Here is a 21,284-nt window from a genome sequence, read left to right on the forward strand (position 1 = left end):
GCAAAATAAATATGGCCATGTGAATAAGCCCTAAGGCTAATATCACGAGAGCAAGTGGGCCCGATATCGCGCTCCCCAACATGCAATATCCCCGTAGATGGGAGGAATTTTTGTGTTAAAACCGCCTTGCATCACTTCAAGTAAGTGTCGCTCCACCGCGGAGTGTTTCCCACTGGGCAATCCTCGCCTCGCACTCACATGTCATGCTGTACTGGTCCTATTGAAAAGCAGTGGGTGATGCGAGGTGTTCCAGTGGAACGCCCAAAGATGGAATTTGCCGTGATTTTTTCCTGCGCCGTTAAGCGATGTGGGAAAAAAAACACAAATTTTTTTGCACGATTTTCTCAGCCGTGTGAAAGTGGCCTAAAAGAGCTAAAAACACCGAAGCAGAAAACTTTGTGAAAACCAAATTTTGTATTTCCAAGCTTTTGGCCAGGATTGTAGTCTACGGTAGCCTCTTCTATTTAGCGCATTGTAGTGGCTCACATCCTCGTTGCAGGTCATTGTATACGGAGCCTCTGCTGATGGGGTGAAGGAGCACCTGAACAGAATAGGAGATTCTACTATGCAGCTAGGTGAAGACGGGGCTGAGAAATCTGTCCTAGCTGTATTACAGGCGTAACAGTAGGGGGCGCTGCATTCCGATGTGTCTGTACCTGTTCTCTATAGAACTATCTGCCTAGTCACGATGTGTCCCCCTTGAGATGGAGCGGTTCTTGGGCTCGCTGCACCCACTGGGGAAGTAGGAAAAGATCTCTTTTTACTCTAAGAGGGTCTATCCTCCTCTTCTGGGGTCCCTCCCCTCCAATGGTTATCCTCCTCTAGACTCATTGATACAGAATATCCTTGCAGCTGTCCGCTTGTAGGTGATCTTTGGAGACGCCTTCCTCCTTCGTTGATTCCTACAGAAGATACAGTATCTTTATCTAGGCTATCCGCCAGTAGTTGGTCATTGTACAGTTAACCCCCCCATTGCTGATCATAGGGCAATATACTCATTAGACGAGTCCTTTCGTTACAATGGAGTCCATACACCCCACTGGTATTTGATTATAAAATGTAGCTCCTCTTCTTAAATATAAAGATGATATAATTTTAGAGCCACCATGGTCCTGACTGAGCCTTCTGTAGACTTGTAGTTGCCAGTTATAGAGTTTATCCCCTTTATAGCTGACCATTATATAGTCTATCCTCATGGCTGATCATTATATAATCCATCCCCCCCATAGCTGACCATTATATAGTCTATCCTAATAGCTGACCATTATATAATATATCCTCCTCATAGTTGACCATTATATAATATATCCTCCTCATAGCTGACCATTATACTGCCTATCCTCCTCATTGCTATTATATAATATATCCTCCTCCTCGCTGACAATTATACAGTCTATCCTCCTCATAGCTGACCATTATATAGTCTATCCCAATAGCTGACCATTATATAATATATCCTCCTCATAGCTGACCATTATACTGCCTATCCTCCTCATAGCTGACCATTATATAGTCTATCCTCATGGCTGATCATTAAATAATTCATCCCTCTCACAGCTGACCATTATATAATATATCCTCCTCATGGCTGACTATTATAGAGTATCCTCCTCATCTCCTCATAGCTGACCATTATATAATATATCCTCCTCATGGCTGACTATTATAGACTATCCTCCTCATCTCCTCATAGCTGACCATTATATAATATATCCTCCTCCTATTTGATGACTATATAGGCTATCCTCCTTGTGGCTGACCATTATACAGTCTATCCTCCTTATAGCTGACCATTATATAATCTGTCTTCCTTGTGGCTGACTATATAGACTATCCTCTTCATGGCTGACTATATAGACTATCCTTCTCATGGCTGACTACATAGACTATCCTCCTAATGGCTGACTATATAGACTATCCTCCTCATAGCTGACCATTATATATTGTGTCCTCCTCATGGCTGACTATTATAGACTATCCTCCTCATGGCTGACTATATAGACTATCCTCTTCATGGCTGACTATATAGACTATCCTTCTCATGGCTGACTATATAGACTATCCTCCTCATAGCTGACCATTATATAATGTGTCCTCCTCATGGCTGACTATTATAGACTATCCTCCTCATGGCTGACTATATAGACTATCCTCCTCATAGCTGACCTTAATATAATCTTTTCTCCTCTTGGCTGACTTTATAGACTATCCTCCTCATAGATGACCATTATATAATCTGTCCTCCTCGTGGCTGGCTTTATAGTCTATCCTCCTCATAGCTGACCATTATATAATCTGTTCTCCTCATAGCTGACCATTATATTGTCTATACTTATAGCTGACCATTATATAGTCTATCCTCTTAGCTATCATACAGCCTCCCCTCCTAGCTGACCTATATATATTGTATCCTCCTCATGGCTGTGCATTATATAATCTGTCCTCCTCATAACTGACCATTATATTGTCTATCCTCATAGCTGACTATTATACAGTCTATCATCCTCCTAGCTGACCATTATATAGTCTCTTCTCCTCATGGCTAACCATTATATAATCTGTCCTCCTCGTGGCTGACTATTATAGACTATCCTCCTCATAGCTGACCATTATATAATCTGGCCTCCTCATGGCTGACTATATAGACTATTCTCCTCTTAGCTGACCATTATATACAGAATAAATCCAAAAAACTTTTAGCTATCGGTGGTGTGAATTAACCAAGCCTTTATTGAAAGTTGTCACGACATTGGTTACAGAAGGGACGCGTTTCGATATATGACAGACCTTGGTCACCCTGGGGTGGTAAAGGAAGAGGTGGTGGGCATATAAACTTTTTGCTATTTGACCATTATATAGACTATCCTCCTCATAGCTGACCATTATTTAATTTGTCCTCCTCGTGGCTGACTATATAGACTATCCTCATTGTGACTGACTATTACTATCCTCATCGTGGCTGACTATTATAGACTATCCTCCTCGTGGCTGACCATTATATAATCTGTCCTCCTCATGGCTGACTATATAGACTATCCTCCTCCTGGCTGATTATTATAGACTATCCTCCTCGTGGCTGGCTATATAGAATATCCCCCTCGTTGCTGAAAATATAGATTATCCTCCTCGTGGCTGACAATTATATAATCTGTCCTTCTCGTGGCTATTATAGACTATCCTTCTCATAGCTGACCATTATATAATCTGTCCTTCTCATGGCAGACTATATAGACTATCCTCCTCATAGCTGACCATTATATAATCTTTCCTCCTCATGGCTAACCATTATATAATCTGTCCTTCTTGTGGCTATTATAGACTATCCTCCTCATAGCTGACCATTATATAATCTGTCCTCCTCGTGGCTGACTATATAGACTATCCCCCTAGTGGCTGACTATATAGACTATGCTCCTTATAGCTGACCATTATATAATCTGTCCTTCTTGTGGCTATTATAGACTATCCTCCTCATAGCTGACCATTATATAATCTGTCCTCCTCGTGGCTGACTATATAGACTATCCTCCTTATAGCTGACCATTATACAATCTATCCTCCACATGGCTGACTATATAGACTATCTCCCTCCTGGCTGACTATATAGACTATCTCCCTCCTGGCTGACTATATAGACTATCTCCCTCCTGGCTGACTATATAGACTATCTCCCTCCTGGATGACTATATAGACTATCTCCCTCCTGGCTGACAATATAGACTATTCCCCTGATGGCTGACTATATAGACTAGCTTCTTCATAGCTGACCATTATATAATCTGTCCCCCTCATGGCTGACTATATAGACTATACCCCTCGCAGCTGACCATTATATAGACTATCCCCCTCGTGGCTGACTCTATAGACTATCCTCCTCATAGCTGACCATTATATAGACTATCCCCCTCATAGCTGACCATTATATAGACTATCCCCCTCATAGCTGACCATTATATAGACTATTCTCCTCATAGCTGACCATTATTTAGACTATCCTCCTCATAGCTGACCATTATATAGACCACCCCCCCTCGTGGCTGACTATATAGACTATCCCCCTCATAGCTGACCATTATATAGACCATCCCCCTCATAGCTGACCATTATATAGACCATCCCCCTCATAGCTGACCAGTATATAGACTATCCTCCTCATAGCTGACCATTATATAGACTATCCTTCTCATAGCTGACCATTATATAGACTATCCTCCTCATAGCTGACCATTATATAGACTATCCTCCTCATAGCTGACCATTATGTAGACTATCCTCCTCATAGCTGACCATTATATAGACTATTCCCCTCGTGGCTGACTATATAGACTATTCTCCTCATAGCTGACCAGTATTTAGACTATCCTCCTCATAGCTGACCATTATATAGACCACCCCCCTCGTGGCTGACTATATAGACTATCCCCCTCATAGCTGACCATTATATAGACCATCCCCCTCATAGCTGACCATTATATAGACCATCCCCCTCATAGCTGACCATTATATAGACTATCCTCCTCATAGCTGACCATTATATAGACTATCCTCCTCATAGCTGACCATTATGTAGACTATCCTCCTCATAGCTGACCATTATATAGACTATCCCCCTCGTGGCTGACTATATAGACTATCCCCCTCATAGCTGACCATTATATAGACCATCCCCCTCATAGCTGACCATTATATAGACTATCCTCCTCATAGCTGACCATTATATAGACTATTCTCCTCATAGCTGACCATTATTTAGACCACCCCCCTCGTGGCTGACTATATAGACTATCCCCCTCATAGCTGACCATTATATAGACCATCCCCCTCATAGCTGACCATTATATAGACTATCCTCCTCATAGCTGACCATTATATAGACTATTCTCCTCATTGCTGACCATTATTTAGACCACCCCCCTCGTGGCTGACTATATAGACTATCCCCCTCATAGCTGACCATTATATAGACTATCCCCCTCATAGCTGACCATTATATAGACTATTCTCCTCATAGCTGACCATTATTTAGTCCACCCCCCTCGTGGCTGACTATATAGACCATCCCCCTCATAGCTGACCATTATATAGACCACCCCCCTCATAGCTGACCATTATATAGACTATTCTCCTCATAGCTGACCATTATATAGACTATCCCCCTCATAGCTGACCATTATATAGACTATCCCCCTCATAGCTGACCATTATATAGACTATCCTCCTCATAGCTGACCATTATTTAGACCACCCCCCTCGTGGCTGACCATTATTTAGACCACCCCCCTCGTGGCTGACTATATAGACTATCCTCCTCGTGGCTGACCATTATATAGACTATTCTCCTCATAGCTGACCATTTAGACCACCCCCCTCGTGGCTGACTATATAGACTATCCCCCTCATAGCTGACCATTATATAGACCATCCCCCTCATAGCTCACCATTATATAGACTATCCTCCTCATAGCTGACCATTATGTAGACCATCCCCCTCATAGCTCACCATTATATAGACTATCCTCCTCATAGCTGACCATTATGTAGACCATCCCCCTCATAGCTCACCATTATATAGACTATCCTCCTCATAGCTGACCATTATATAGACCATCCCCCTCATAGCTCACCAATATATAGACTATCCTCCTCATAGCTGACCATTATATAGACCATCCCCCTCATAGCTGACCATTATATAGACTATCCTCCTCATAGCTGACCATTATGTAGACTATTCTCCTCATAGCTGACCATTATGTAGACTATCCTCCTCATAGCTGACCATTATGTAGACTATCCTCCTCATAGCTGACCATTATGTAGACTATTCTCCTCATAGCTGACCATTATATAGACTATTCTCCTCATAGCTGACCATTATATAGAGTATCCTCCTCATAGCTGACCATTATATAGAGTATCCTCCTCATAGCTGACCATTATATAGACTATCCCCCTCGTGGCTGACTATATAGACTATCCCCCTCATAGCTGACCATTATATAGACCATCCCCCTCATAGCTGACCATTATATAGACTATTCTCCTCATAGCTGACCATTATATAGACTATCTTCCTCATAGCTGACCACTATATGGACTATCCTCCTCATAGCTGACCATTATATAGACTATCCTCCTCATAGCTGACCATTATATAGACCATCCCCCTCATAGCTGACCATTATATAGACTATTCTCCTCATAGCTGACCATTATTTAGACCACCTCCCTCGTGGCTGACTATATAGACTATCCTCCTCGTGGCTGACCATTATATAGACCATCCCCCTCATAGCTCACCATTATATAGACTATCCTCCTCATAGCTGACCATTATGTAGACTATCCTCCTCATAGCTGACCATTATATAGACTATTCTTCTCATAGCTGACCATTATTTAGACCACCCCCCTCGTGGCTGACTATATAGACTATCCTCCTCATAGCTGACCATTATTTAGACTATCCCCCTCGTGGCTGACCATTATTTAGACCACCCCCCTCGTGGCTGACTATATAGACTATCCTCCTCGTGGCTGACCATTATTTAGACCACCCCCCTCGCCCTTCTCTCCGGCTCCCCACTGACTAGCTCCTCGTGCACACACGTATCACTGATGAGACTGTATATACACAGAGGAAGACGGAAAGCCGCGCAGCGTCTCCATGGAGACGGCCCCCGGCGCAGACCACTGGGGCTCAGCAGGGTGGCGTCTCACTTTCCCCCGTCTTCCCCTCTGTGGTCTCGTCTAGTATGGAGCGCAGCGCACACGTGACCGCGGTGAGCCCCGCCCCCGGGTCAGGCCTGGCAGCCCGGTGACGACATCAGAGTGAGTGGAGCCGAGAGTCCCCGGACTGTGGAGCGCCGGCCCCGGGAGAGACATGCGGACTGCGGGGCTGCTGCTCGTCCTGCTCTCCCTGTCACCAGTGCTGGAGGCCAAGGAGTGCGAGAAGCCCTGCGTGAACGGCCTGTGCCAGCCCAGCAGCGGACAGTGCCAGTGCGATCCCGGCTGGACCGGAGAGCAGTGCCAGCACTGCGGGGGCCGCTTCTTGTGAGTCCTCCGTCATCTGTCTACATGACTGCTGTGTGCTATACAGTGTGTATTACATGGGGGGAGATATGTGTGGTGTATACAGTGTGTATTACATGGAGCGGAGATATGTGTGGTGTATACAGTGCGTATTACACGGAGGGGAGATATGTGCTAGCTATACAGTGTGTATTACATGGGGGGGTGGGATATGTGTGGTGTATACAGTGCGTATTACATGGAGGGGAGATATGTGTGGTGTATATAGTGTGTATTACATGGAGGGGAGATATGTGCTAGCTATACAGTGTGTATTACATGGGGGGGGGGTGTATGTGTCGTGTGTATCACATGGAGGGGAGATATGTGTGGTGTATACAGTGTGTATCACATGGAGGGGAGATATGTGTGGTGTGTATATAGTGTGTATTACATGGAGGGGAGATATGTGTGGTGTATACAGTGTGCATCACATGGAGGGGAGATATGTGTGGTGTATACAGTGTGCATCACATGGAGGGGAGATATGTGTGGTGTATACAGTGTGCATCACATGGAGGGGAGATATGTGTGGTGTATACAGTGTGTATCACATGGAGGGGAGATATGTGTGGTGTATACAGTGTGCATCACATGGAGGGGAGATATGTGTGGTGTATACAGTGTGTATTACATGGAGGGGAGATATGTGTGGTGTATACAGTGTGTATTACATGGAGGGGAGATATGTGTGGTGTATACAGTGTGTATTACATGGAGGGGAGATATGTGTGGTGTATACAGTGTGTATTAAATGGAGGGGAGATATGTGTGGTGTATACAGTGTGTATTACATGGAGGGGAGATATGTGTGGTGTATACAGTGTGTATTACATGGAGGGGAGATATGTGCGCTAACGCTACAGTGTGTATTACATGGAGCGGAGATATGTGCGCTAGCTCTACAGTGTGTATTACATGGGGGGGGAGATATGTGCGCTAGCTCTACAGTGTGTATTACACGGAGGCGAGATATGTGCGCTAGCTCTACAGTGTGTATTACATGGGGGGGAGATATGTGCGCTAGCTCTACAGTGTGTATGACATGGGGGGGGAGATATGTGCGCTAGCTCTACAGTGTGTATTACATGGGGGGGAGATATGTGCGCTAGCTCTACAGTGTGTATTACATGGAGCGGAGATATGTGCGCTAGCTCTACAGTGTGTATTACATGGAGCGGAGATATGTGCGCTAGCTCTATAGTGTGTATTACACGGAGGCGAGATATGTGCGCTAGCTCTACAGTGTGTATTACAGGGAGGCGAGATGTGCGCTAGCTCTACAGTGTGTATTACACGGAGGCGAGATATGTGCGCTAGCTCTACAGTGTGTATTACAGGGAGGCGAGATATGTGCGCTAGCTCTACAGTGTGTATTACACGGAGGCGAGATATGTGCGCTAGCTGTACATAGTGTGTATTACATGGAGGGGAGATTCCCCTGGGTGGGGGGCAGACGGCAGACGTGTGTGCTATACAGTGCGTGTTACACGGGGGCAGCCGCGCAGTACACGGTGCCTACTGCTTGGAGGGGGAGGTGTGTGTTTATTACGCCGGGGGAGCAGATGTATCTTCCTTCTCCTTACATTAATTCTCCAAGTTTCTAAAGCTTTTTTTTTTAAGCCAGCATTGATGCTGCGAGTAGTGATAGAAATGCCCCCCGCCCCGTCTCCTGTGAATGATTCACCGATCTGTGCCCACTGAGGACCCATGTTGTGGACGGACCGATCTGTGCCCACTGAGGACCCATGTCGTGGACGGACCGATCTGTGCCCACTGAGGACCCATGTCGTGGACGGACCGATCTGTGCCCACTGAGGACCCATGTCGTGGACGGACCGATCTGTGCCCACTGAGGACCCATGTCGTGGACGGACCGATCTGTGCCCACTGAGGACCCATGTCGTGGACGGACCGATCTGTGCCCACTGAGGACCCATGTCGTGGACGGACCGATCTGTGCCCACTGAGGACCCATGTCGTGGACGGACCGATCTGTGCCCACTGAGGACCCATGTCGTGGACGGACCGATCTGTGCCCACTGAGGACCCATGTCGTGGACGGACCGATCTGTGCCCACTGAGGACCCATGTCGTGGACGGACCGATCTGTGCCCACTGAGGACCCATGTCGTGGACGGACCGATCTGTGCCCACTGAGGACCCATGTCGTGGACGGACCGATCTGTGCCCACTGAGGACCCATGTCGTGGACGGACCGTGGGGGGCGCGGTGTTCTGTGTTTTCTTGCACTTTGGACTCTACTCTAACCTTCATTACTCTTCGCCTTCAGGTCCTCGCCCCTCGTTGTGACTCTGCGGTCCTTGGTCCCAGTGCTGGGGGTCTCGCCCCTCGTTGTGACTCTGCGGTCCTTGGTCCCAGTGCTGGGGGTCTCGCCCCTCGTTGTGACTCTGTGGTCCTTGGTCCCAGTGGGGGGGTGGTCTCGCCCCTCGTTGTGACTCTGTGGTCCTTGGTCCCAGTGGGGGGGTGGTCTCGCCCCTCGTTGTGACTCTGTGGTCCTTGGTCCCAGTGGGGGGGTGGTCTCGCCCCTCGTTGTGACTCTGTGGTCCTTGGTCCCAGTGGGGGGGGGGTCTCGCCCCTCGTTGTGACTCTGTGGTCCTTGGTCCCAGTGGGGGGGTGGTCTCGCCCCTCGTTGTGACTCTGTGGTCCTTGGTCCCAGTGCTGGGGGTCTCGCCCCTCGTTGTGACTCTGTGGTCCTTGGTCCCAGTTGGGGGGGGGGCGGTCTCGCCCCTCGTTGTGACTCTGTGGGCCTTGGTCCCAGTGCTGGGGGTCTCGCCCCTCGTTGTGACTCTGTGGGCCTTGGTCCCAGTGCTGGGGGTCTCGCCCCTCATTGTGACTCTGTGGGCCTTGGTCCCAGTGCTGGGGGTCTCGCCCCTCGTTGTGACTCTGTGGGTCTTGGTCCCAGTGCTGGGGGTCTCGCCCCTCGTTGTGACTCTGTGGGCCTTGGTCCCAGTGCTGGGGGTCTCGCCCCTCGTTGTGACTCTGTGGGCCTTGGTCCCAGTGCTGGGGGTCTCGCCCCTCGTTGTGACTCTGTGGGCCTTGGTCCCAGTGCTGGGGGTCTCGCCCCTCGTTGTGACTCTGTGGGCCTTGGTCCCAGTGCTGGGGGTCTCGCCCCTCGTTGTGACTCTGTGGGCCTTGGTCCCAGTGCTGGGGGTCTCGCCCCTCGTTGTGACTCTGTGGGCCTTGGTCCCAGTGCTGGGGGTCTCGCCCCTCGTTGTGACTCTCTGTGGGCCTTGGTCCCAGTGCTGGGGGTCTCGTCCCTCGTTGTGACTCTCTGCGGTCCTTGGTCCCAGTGCTGGGGGTCTCGCCCCTCGTTGTGACTCTCTGCGGTCCTTGGTCCCAGTGCTGGGGGTCTCGCCCCTCGTTGTGACTCTCTGCGGTCCTTGGTCCCAGTGCTGGGGGTGGTCTCGCCCCTCGTTGTGACTCTGCGGTCCTTGGTCCCAGTGCTGGGGATCTCGCCCCTCGTTGTGACTCTGTGGTCCTTGGTCCCAGTGCTGGGGGTCTCACCCCTCGTTGTGACTCTGTGGTCCTTGGTCCCAGTGCTGGGGGTGGTCTCGCCCCTCGTTGTGACTCTGCGGTCCTTGGTCCCAGTGCTGGGGGTGGTCTCGCCCCTCGTTGTGACTCTGTGGTCCTTGGTCTCAGTGCTGGGGGTCTCGCCCCTCGTTGTGACTCTGTGGTCCTTGGTCTCAGTGCTGGGGGTCTCGCCCCTCGTTGTGACTCTGTGGGCCTTGGTCCCAGTGCTGGGGGTCTCGTCCCTCGTTGTGACTCTCTGCGGTCCTTGGTCCCAGTGCTGGGGGTCTCGCCCCTCGTTGTGACTCTGTGGGCCTTGGTCCCAGTGCTGGGGGTCTCGCCCCTCGTTGTGACTCTGTGGTCCTTGGTCCCAGTGCTGGGGGTCTCGCCCCTCGTTGTGACTCTGCCGTCCTTGGTCCCAGTGCTGGGGGTCTCGCCCCTCGTTGTGACTCTGTGGTCCTTGGTCCCAGTGCTGGGTTTCTCGCCCCTCGTTGTGACTCTGCGGTCCTTGGTCCCAGTGCTGGGGGTCTCGCCCCTCGTTGTGACTCTGCGGTCCTTGGTCCCAGTGCTGGGGGTCTCGCCCCTCGTTGTGACTCTGTGGTCCTTGGTCCCAGTGCTGGGGGTCTCGCCCCTCGTTGTGACTCTGCGGTCCTTGGTCCCAGTGCTGGGGGTCTCGCCCCTCGTTGTGACTCTGCGGTCCTTGGTCCCAGTGCTGGGGGTCTCGCACCTCGTTGTGACTCTGCCGTCCTTGGTCCCAGTGCTGGGGGTCTCGCCCCTCGTTGTGACTCTGCCGTCCTTGGTCCCAGTGCTGGGGGTCTCGCCCCTCGTTGTGACTCTGTGGTCCTTGGTCCCGGTGCTGGGGGTCTCGCCCCTCGTTGTGACTGCGGTCCTTGGTACCAGTGCAGGGGGTCTCGCCCCTCGTTGTGACTGCGGTCCTTGGTACCAGTGCTGGGGGTCTCGCCCCTCGTTGTGACTCTGTGGTCCTTGGTCCCAGTGGGGGGTGGTCTCGCCCCTCGTTGTGACTCTGTGGTCCTTGGTCCCAGTGGGGGTTGGTCTCGCCCCTCGTTGTGACTCTGTGGTCCTTGGTCCCAGTGCTGGGGGTCTCGCCCCTCGTTGTGACTCTGCGGTCCTTGGTCCCGGTGCTGGGTGTCTCGCCCCTCGTTGTGACTCTGCGGTCCTTGGTCCCGGTGCTGGGGGTCTCGCCCCTCGTTGTGACTCTGTGGTCCTTGGTCCCAGTGCTGGAGGTCTCGCCCCTCGTTGTGACTCTGCGGTCCTTGGTCCCGGTGCTGGGGGTCTCGCCCCTCGTTGTGACTCTGCGGTCCTTGGTCCCGGTGCTGGGGGTCTCGCCCCTCGTTGTGACTCTGTGGTCCTTGGTCCCGGTGCTGGGGGTCTCGCCCCTCTCGTACATGATAATACAGCAGTGCCGTGTATTTGCTGTGCCCTGGCATCTGGGGTTACGTGTGGCCGTTGGCGGGATCGGCACACTTGGTAGGAGCTGGCTGGTGGCGGGCGCCTCATGGGGATGAGACCGCACAGTGGTCCCGTACTGAGGGCATATCTTGTATTTCCGTGTCTTTCCGTACTGCGGATCCGCAGCGAACAGCGCCTATAGCGTGCGACGGGAAATCGAATCTTCCTGCACACTTGTGGAAACAAATTGCGGTTTTCACAAGCGGAGGAAGAATCGCGGTGCGCTCCATTTTTTTTGCGGATTCTGCGTGGATGGCTTCCTTTGAAGTCAATGGAAGCCGTCTGATCCGTGGCGCTTCCACAATCGCACAGGCCATGATGCTGTACCGCACGTGTCCGACGGCTCGCCGACCGTCCGCAGGACAGTAGAAAGAGAAACTAAGCAAGCATGCCCGGATGCTGCTGCTGGCAGAGCCGGAGACCGCTGCGTGTGCAGGCGGCCCAACCTGCCACTTTACTGCTTTCCACAGCAGATATTCCGCAGTGGAGCTGCAGCGTGTGAACGGGGTCGTCCTCTTACCAGTACTTGCATCGCCCCGCTGTGGTCCCGGTGTTTGTTGTGACTGGAAGTCGGGTGACCGCTGCTGCAAATCGTAGGATGCAGCGTAGTGTTCTGAACTCCTGGCATCATGGCGCTCAGAATGTGGGCACCGATGCCAGGAGAACACGTTATTACATGACTGCTAGGGACGACAGCTGGCACAACAAACACTGGGACCAGAGCGGGACTGCCACGCAGAGAGGTTTGTACTGAGTGTGTTTTACTATGGAAGGGATGATGTTTAGTAAGCAGACAACCTCTTGAGCCCCTAAACATTGCAGGATGTGCATTCCGGGTGGTATGAGGAGGGTGAATCGGGGGGCCGATCCCGCTCCATGCACTGCGGGTGCCGGCTGTTTCGCTGACACCCCCAAGCAACAGCCACGGTCAGCGCTAACGCTGATCACAGCTGCTAGAACTGACAGCGGCATCTAAACCCCCAATCGGTTTTGTGGGGTCCCGAGCCTGCGCGCTACCATTCTGTTATAGCAGCCGCGGTCTCTGAACCCCCCGGTCTCTGCCGTGGCTGATAGCCTGTGGTGTAGCTGGCCTGTCAGACTGCAGTATAAAGCAATACTAGTATTGCATTACACTGCAGGAGTGCTCAAACCATCACAAGTTCATGGCCCCCATGGGGGATGTGAAGAAAAGTCGCTGCATCTGTCCAAGGCGTGAAGTCCAAAAGCACCTTAGTATGTTTCTGCGCCTTTGGGTTTTCCAAGGGATAAGTATGAGCCCTACCGGAGCGGTCTCTGGTTTAATCTGTGTAACGGGCAGCGGCCGCGGCTGCTGCAGAACATCGCAATAAAACCCCTTTGTGCCAAAGCGTTGTTGCCCCGACACAATGTATTAATAACCATCCCCCTTTGTGTGCCTCACACGGCCGGACGCGGATCCCAGCTGTGTACGGCGGCGTAATGTACTGCGTATGCCCGTGTATCACGCAGGCGGGCATACGCAGTACAACCTCTGTTTATATTTCCTGCGCTGTTGCTTAGCGATGACGCGGATACCTGCAGCCCATAATGTAATTGCGTACGGGCTGCGGGTATATCCGCGACCATACAGAACAATGGGCGCCGCATCGCGGATTCCGTGGTAAAATAGAACACGCGGTGTTCTGTTTTTCACAAGCGGATTGCGCCATTTCCCCCTGCTGATGTGAGCGGCGCTGTGTAAGGGGGGGCGTTCGATCTCCGTATTACTGTGGGAAGAGTCTACCTGAATTTTGCTGTTAAAATCCGCATCCGTTTTCTGCAGTCTTTGGCGTAGATCCACATGCGGTTCATCCGTTTCCTGCAGTCTTTGGCGTAGATCCACATGCGGTTCATCCGTTTTCTGCAGTCTTTGGCGTAGATCCACATGCGGTTCATCCGTTTTCTGCAGTCTTTGGCGTAGATCCACATGCGGTTCATCCGTTTTCTGCAGTCTTTGGCGTAGATCCACATGCGGTTCATCCGTTTTCTCTACACGCAGGGAATAACAAACAAAACTGTCCAAATACGGGGCCGCTGCCGCCATTTTTCGTTCTTGCGCGCTCATTGTGTGCGAAAAATGTAAACGCGTTGGAACAAACGGGTGATTTTCCGGTGATTTCTGTGCCTCTCGCCCGGAGTACCACCCGTGTGATACAGGGTATCTGCAGGTCCGATGGGCGGAGCTCACCTGTCAGTCTTTCCCCTTGAGGTAAGGAGCTGTCGGGCGCCGCTGATCGCCTTCTGTACGTGTTATCTGTGTTTGCTGACTTCGTGTTTCCTCTATTTTATGGTTTTATTTACGGGATTTTCCACAATTATCGCCGCTGCCTGTTTTTTTTTTTTAAAGGTATAAAATAAAGCAAACGGCCGTGTTGACTTCGCCTCTGACGTCCAGCGCTGCGGGGATCCAACTCCGGAAGTACATGCAGAAGCCGTGTGGCGCTCGGTGGGCATCCAGCATCTGTGCCGCTGCTTGTGCCCTCTGTGGTATATAAATAGTAAAGTGGCCCTCAGATGCTGGTTGAGAGCGGTTGTATCAATACATACAGTCACCCCTTGCCACACCGTGGGGTACAACATTAGGGGTCCCGCCACTGGGAGCCTGCTGGAAGCAGACAGCGCCGCCAACATTGCAGCTGCCTCGTTAGGTACTACAGGCGCAGCCCCCGTTGAATTGATAGGGAGCTGCGCCTGTAGTACCAAGCTTGGCCACTGCCATATGGACAGCACTATGTCAGTGTTGTCATCAAGGATCCTTCACCAATCAACTATTGATGACCTCAATAGGTCATCCATGGCATTAGTCCTGGGGAACCCCTTTAAAGGGGTGGTACCGTGATTGCAGGTTATCCCCTATTTTATTTCTTTTTGCTGTTTGTTAGGGTCTTACCACTGAGACTAGTCTAAATCGGGACCCCCGTGTCCCTTTCTGCCCATCACTGCGGGGATCGCAGCTCTCCCTCATACGCAGTCAGCACTCCATTCATTTCAATGGGGATGGTGGAAACACCTGAGCGGGGGCCGCTGGGGAATCTCCACAGCCCCATTGAAAGTGAATGCAGCACTGCAGTGAGGGCGATGGGGATGCGAGACCTCTGATCCTGGGATCGTGGGGGTCTCTGCAGTAAGACCCCCACCAATCGGCACGTTTTCCTCCGTATCCTATGGATCGGGCATAACTTGCTGTCTTGGTACTGCCCCTTTAACATTGTACCCTATTGTGTGGGCAGGAGATAACTTTATTTGTTGGCCCAACCCGTGTGAAGTTGGTTTCCTGTTTACTTATAAGCGTGTGATCTGAGCACATACGTGGGCCGGGCGTTGCGTGACGTACAAATGGGTGATCCGAGCACATACGTGGGCCGGGCGTTGCGTGACTTTGAAGCGTGTGGGCCGGGCATTCTGTGACTTAGAAGCGTGTGATCCGAGCACATACGTGGGCCGGGCGTTGCGTGACATAGAAGCGTGTGATCCGAGCACATACGTGGGCCGGTCATTCTGTGACTTAGAAGCGTGTGATCCGAGCGCATACGTGGGCTGGGCGCTGCGTGACTTACAAGTGGGTGATCCGAGCACATACGTGGGCCGGGCGTTGCGTGACTTACAAGCATGTGATCCGAGCACATACGTGGGCCAGGCATTGCGTGACTTACAAGCGTGTGATCCGAGCACATACGTGGGCCGGGCATTGCGTGATTTACAAGCGTGTGATCCGAGCACATACGTGGCCCGGGCATTCTGTGACTTAGAAGCGTGTGATCCGAGCACATACGTGGGCCGGGCGTTGCGTGGCTTAGAAGCGTGTGATCCGAGCACATACGTGGGCCGGGCATTGCGTGATTTACAAGCGTGTGATCCGAGCACATACGTGGCCCGGGCATTCTGTGACTTAGAATCGTGTGATCCGAGCACATACGTGGGCCGGGCGTTGCGTGGCTTAGAAGCGTGTGATCCGAGCACATACGTGGGCCGGGCGTTGCGTGGCTTACAAGCGTGTGATCCGAGCACATATGTGGGCTGGGCGTTGCGTGACTTACGGCCTGTGATCCGAGCACATACGTGGGCCGGGCGTTGCGTGACTTATAAACGTGTGATCTGAGCACATACGTGGGCCGGGCGTTGCGTGATTTAGAAGCATGTGATCCGAGCACATACGTGGGCCGGCGTTGCGTGACTTACAAGCGTGTGATCCGAGCACATACGTGGGCCGGGCATTGCGTGACTTACAAGCGTGTGATCCGAGCACATACGTGGGCCGGGCATTGCGTGACTTACAAGCGTGTGATCCGAGCACATACGTGGCCCGGGCATTCTGTGACTTAGAAGCGTGTGATCCGAGCACATACGTGGGCCGGGCGTTGCGTGGCTTACAAGCGTGTGATCCGAGCACATATGTGGGCTGGGCGTTGCGTGGCTTACAAGCGTGTGATCCGAGCACATATGTGGGCTGGGCGTTGCGTGGCTTACAAGCGTGTGATCCGAGCACATACGTGGGCCGGGCGTTGCGTGACTTATAAGCGTGTGATCCGAGCACATACGTGGGCCGGGCGTTGCGTGACTTACAAGCGTGTGATCCGAGCACATACGTGGGCCGGGCGCTGCGTGACTTACAAGCGTGTGATCCGAGCACATACGTGGGCCGGGCGCTGCGTGACTTACAAGCGTGTGATCCGAGCACATACGTGGGCCGGGCGCTGCGTGACTTACAAGCGTGTGATCCGAGCACATACGTGGGCCGGGCGCTGCGTGACTTACAAGCGTGTGATCCGAGCACATACGTGGGCCGGGCGCTGCGTGACTTACAAGCGTGTGATCCGAGCACATACGTGGGCCGGCGTTGCGTGACTTACAAGCGTGTGATCCGAGCACATACGTGGGCCGGGCGCTGCGTGACTTACAAGCGTGTGATCCGAGCACATACGTGGGCCGGGCGCTGCGTGACTTACAAGCGTGTGATCCGAGCACATACGTGGGCCGGCGTTGCGTGACTTACAAGCGTGTGATCCGAGCACATACGTGGGCCGGGCGCTGCGTGACTTACAAGCCTGTTATCCGAGCACATACGTGGGCCGGGCGTTGTGTGACTTAGTTTAGCCTTTTATTCTTTACTTTCAGTGATTACATTTTCTGAGCCGCCCCCTGGCGTTGTCCTGGCGCTCCCCCTGGCGCCCTCCGGTCGCCCTCCTGTCCGTGGCAGCTGGTAGAAGGGGCAGCTTATTAAGAGGGCTGTCTATTTGCAGTTTAACTTCTTAAAACCAGTTTGGTTCCTATCTTAGCAGTAAGCCCACATGTGCCCGCCCGCCCGGCGATCCCGCACTGCAGCGCCTCCATTCTCAGGTTCTTCTGACAGCGTAAGTGAGGTGAGCGCCACCGATTGGAGGCATCAGTGTTTGCATCATGCTTGGTTGCCAGGCATTCCAAGCAGTGACTCTGCGGCCTCTGATTGGCAGACAGTAGTCACCTGACTTGCACAGAGCCTGGGACAGTGGCAGGGCTTCCGTGCAGGGTGGCCAGGGCTGCTGACAGGTAAGTACCGTTAGTTTTATAGTTGTAACCCATTTTGGCTCAAATATTAAAATAAAGTGAGTTCTCACCGGTAATCCTCAGCGTTGGCATCTGGGCTGGCTGCGGTGGAAACAACCCTTTAAGTAGATGAGGGCACCATGGGACACCAGCAGTGATCGAGCTTGTGGATTAATAGAGGGCGGGACTTTGCACCCGCTGACTGAGCTCGGGGGGGAGGGCTCCCGCTGCCATCAGTTGCCTTACAGCAAGGCCGAGGTCTGAATATAGGTTTGTAATTGGACTGTGATATGGCTTATCTCCTGGGGAACCGATTTTTGTTTCACAGTTATAAGACAGGATCGGGGTGGGGTTTTAATTCTTTAAGTTTTGAATTTACATACATTTACATAAATGGGTGGAGCTTAGTGGTCACATGACTGATATCTGGCTTTGCATAGAACAGAAGATAACATAAGGAGGTGGGATCTGACCTGTAGTTGCTAGAGGAAGAGTAGGTTAGTTTAGGGGGTGACGGCCACAAACTGCTATAGTGTAGAAGCCATACTGTAGCAGTGACTACCAGGAGGCGGCCGCCCTTACCCCGTGTATGTCTACGCATGCTCTATGTTTACATTTGACCGTTTTTTCTTGAAGGAGCAGATGTAATTAATGGATGCTACAACTGTCACCGATAACACTGGCACCAGATGGTAAATGGCAGGAGCCCGGGCACTCAAAGGAGTTCCCTTCTGTGTATGCGGTGGCAAGGGATTGTGGGAACTGAACTTTGGATCAAGTTGGACTCTCTTAGGCTTCCCAGAGCCGCTAGACGTCGGTGATCTGCTGGCTGTGGGGAAAGTGCTGTACCCAGCATATGTAGCACAGAAGACTGTTGGGCATGCAGGGAATTGTGGTTTCTTCGCAGCTTGCCAACCAGAAAGTAGTTGGTATGAGGATGCTTTTCCAGAGGTGGTGTTTATATGTGGTGTTGGGGGTTGGGTAGTCGGCCGTTGTGGCTTCTACCATCCGGGATCTCTTGCCTATGGATAGTTGGTGTATTGTTTTACTTCTCTCCCTTGTGGGAACTGTTTATTTTCCTCTTGTCTCCTCACCAAGTTACATGGTTTATGGCCGTCGCTGCTGATTACGGCTCAGTAATGACGGGTTGTACGGTGAGTCACTCTGTTTATTTGTGAATTCCATCAGGAAGTAGGATATCGTCTCGGCGGTTCTACAAGCCGCTACGGGAGGTGGAAGCCGCCTGCAGACCTCGCCGAGTCACAACCACATATTAGTATGATTGCTCCCTGCCCTCGTATACCAGACCCTCTATATAACGGGGTATCCCAGCATTGGGACTAGTCAGTGACCGCCGGGGCCCCCGAGGACGACCACATGTGGATAGGTGGGGGTTCGCTGCATTTATATACTGGCCAAAGAAAGCGTGGGCACACTCGTACGTGGCGGTGTAACCGAGTCACTTCTGGGATATCAGTCCGGAAGCCGTTGTGAATCCATTTCACCTGCTTTGGTGCACATGACCGTGCCGGCAGGAGCGCCGGAGGGGCGACATCCCCGATCCTCCTCCTTCCTGCGTCCTTCCCAGGAGATAGTCGCAGGCGGCAGATCTGATGGCGTTTCTGCAACTCCCGACCTGTTGTGTTCGCCTGCGTGGGGTTTCCTGCAGCGATGGCTTTGGTAGACCTGGCGGTCATGGCCGTTCTTCCACTGAATACGGCAAGAATGGCACATTGACCACTAGGGATAAATACGGTAAATCACCAGTTTGAGGCTCCTATTTCTCTCACCGCTTGTAGTTTGCCTAGGGGTGTAAGCCGAACCAGAATGCCCATGTACTGACAGCTGTTGCTGGGGTATTCGTAGGGTTCTGGGGGCTTAGGTGACAGCAACATCTGGTTGGGTAAAGGGTGTAGGGGTCTTATAGGCTGTGCAATGCTCCCTGGGAAAAAGTCATGAATTATCCTCCATGGCGCCACCTGTTGGAATTGTAGTTAACCATGAGTGAATATCCAACTTTTTTTAATGACTGGGTAGCTACCTTACCAGTAGGTGGCGCTGTGGGGGATTGTTCTATCACTCATTTGCATAACTTTTTCCCAGGCAGCATCACAAGACTCATAAGACTCCTGACACCCTGTTGGTGCTCTCCACAAGGTGATACATAGCCACCTCTTAGGGGGGCTTTATACATGGGGTGACTTATCCCACTGGGCTCTCACACAGGAGCCATAGTTGTGCTAAGATCTCTCCCGGCCGCCTCCGTTCTCTGTGAACAGGCAGTCGCTCATAGAGGAATGACTGCCTGTTTGCACAGGCCACCGTTGCTTGGTCTTTATGCACGATCCATACGGGGACCTGATTATGGTTGGTGGTCCCGGTGGTGCCGGCATTTACACTGAATGATTGTCTTTCATATTCCGACCATCCAGCCAGAAACTGACCGATAAGCTCCAGTAAACTGCCCTCCGGGTGGGCGTACATGGGGCGACGGTCACTGGACTAGTCGCTGGTAATCGTCCCCACGGCGCATTGGAACAATTGTGCGTTTTTCCACAACAATTTTCACTTATGCCATTTGGCGGCGGCTGAAGCGCGCACCCCCCTGCGCAGTTACTGGCTAGTTGGTGAGAGATGGACGATGGGCGGTCTATGCCAGACCGGAATCAGACAGAAACAAAGTGACTTCCTGACAGATTATGGCTCGTCGCCCTGTTGGCTGCGGTTACCCTGAGCGGGTGTCACTTACTTGGTGGGTAGTCGTCCATGTGAAGCCGCTGTAGTAGCGTAACCTTCCACAACATGCACCGTTGTTGCTGAGCGGTGTCGGGCTTGTGCTTATACCCAGCAGCCAGTCTGCAGAAGCCGAGCTGCAGGTCAATGCCTTCTAGTGGTCTGCGGTATTACAGGAGAACTGCAGGTCCCATCACATGGTCGCCGGACAGCGCTGGGGTACAGGGGACGGCCCGCTCTCTATCACCGCTGCTTATAATGTTTTTTGAGATTTCTCCATAATATGAACTACGAGGCTCGGACTGCAGCAGTTATCTGTCCAGTTCGCTGACCCCTGCTGTTCATGCTGGTAAATGCGCTCGTCCATGTCCGAGGATTGAAGGTTCAGCCCTGCGTAGAAGGAGGTGATTGCACTCCAGTTATGTACGGCGGCCCTCCTACTGGCAGCGGGTAACCCTCGGGGTAGGGTGATGCTCTAACAGGTTGTGCTACACAGTACACACGACACAGATCTCACGGCTGTGCTGCTCCCTCCTGACATTGGAATTCCAGCAATGCAGCTTCTTCAGACGGTGCTGACAGATCAGCCGCTGTTGTAGAAGATTCAACCTGTTTAGAAAAGGTTGTGTTCTGCATTATGGCGCCATCTTGGGTCTATCTGACTAGGCGTAGAACGCTTGAACTGCGGATCGTCCACGCAGGTGCTTCGCAATTCAATTACGCCTGTGGTCATTTGGCCTTAATCAGTGAGAAGTGGAATACAGGAAGCAGAGAGCTCCATGCTTGCTGTAGTGGTCAGACGTGGTATTGTAGGTCAAGTTCGCATTAAAATGAATGGCCTGTAATACCAAACCTGGCCACTGCAGTAAGAACAGAGCTGTCTGCTTCCTGTAGAAATCAGCTCTGTATACAAGCATGCTGGCCTTGCATACAGCTGA

At 51.9% G+C, this 21,284-nt stretch overlaps 1 protein-coding gene across 1 annotated transcript in view; it reads left to right on the forward strand.

The window, feature by feature from the left end:
• The first annotated feature begins 6,788 nt into the window (after window positions 1–6,788).
• The window catches only part of ATRN (attractin), a 136,406-nt gene continuing 121,910 nt past the window's right edge, over window positions 6,789–21,284 (forward strand). The window contains exon 1 of the mRNA XM_066572920.1: window positions 6,789–7,053. Coding sequence (XP_066429017.1) covers window positions 6,884–7,053 — 170 coding nt within the window. The 5' untranslated portion in view covers window positions 6,789–6,883. The remainder of the gene's footprint in view (window positions 7,054–21,284) is intronic.

Source organism: Eleutherodactylus coqui, chromosome 7 (genome assembly GCF_035609145.1).
Source record: "Eleutherodactylus coqui strain aEleCoq1 chromosome 7, aEleCoq1.hap1, whole genome shotgun sequence".
NCBI classification, from domain to species: domain Eukaryota; kingdom Metazoa; phylum Chordata; class Amphibia; order Anura; family Eleutherodactylidae; genus Eleutherodactylus; species Eleutherodactylus coqui.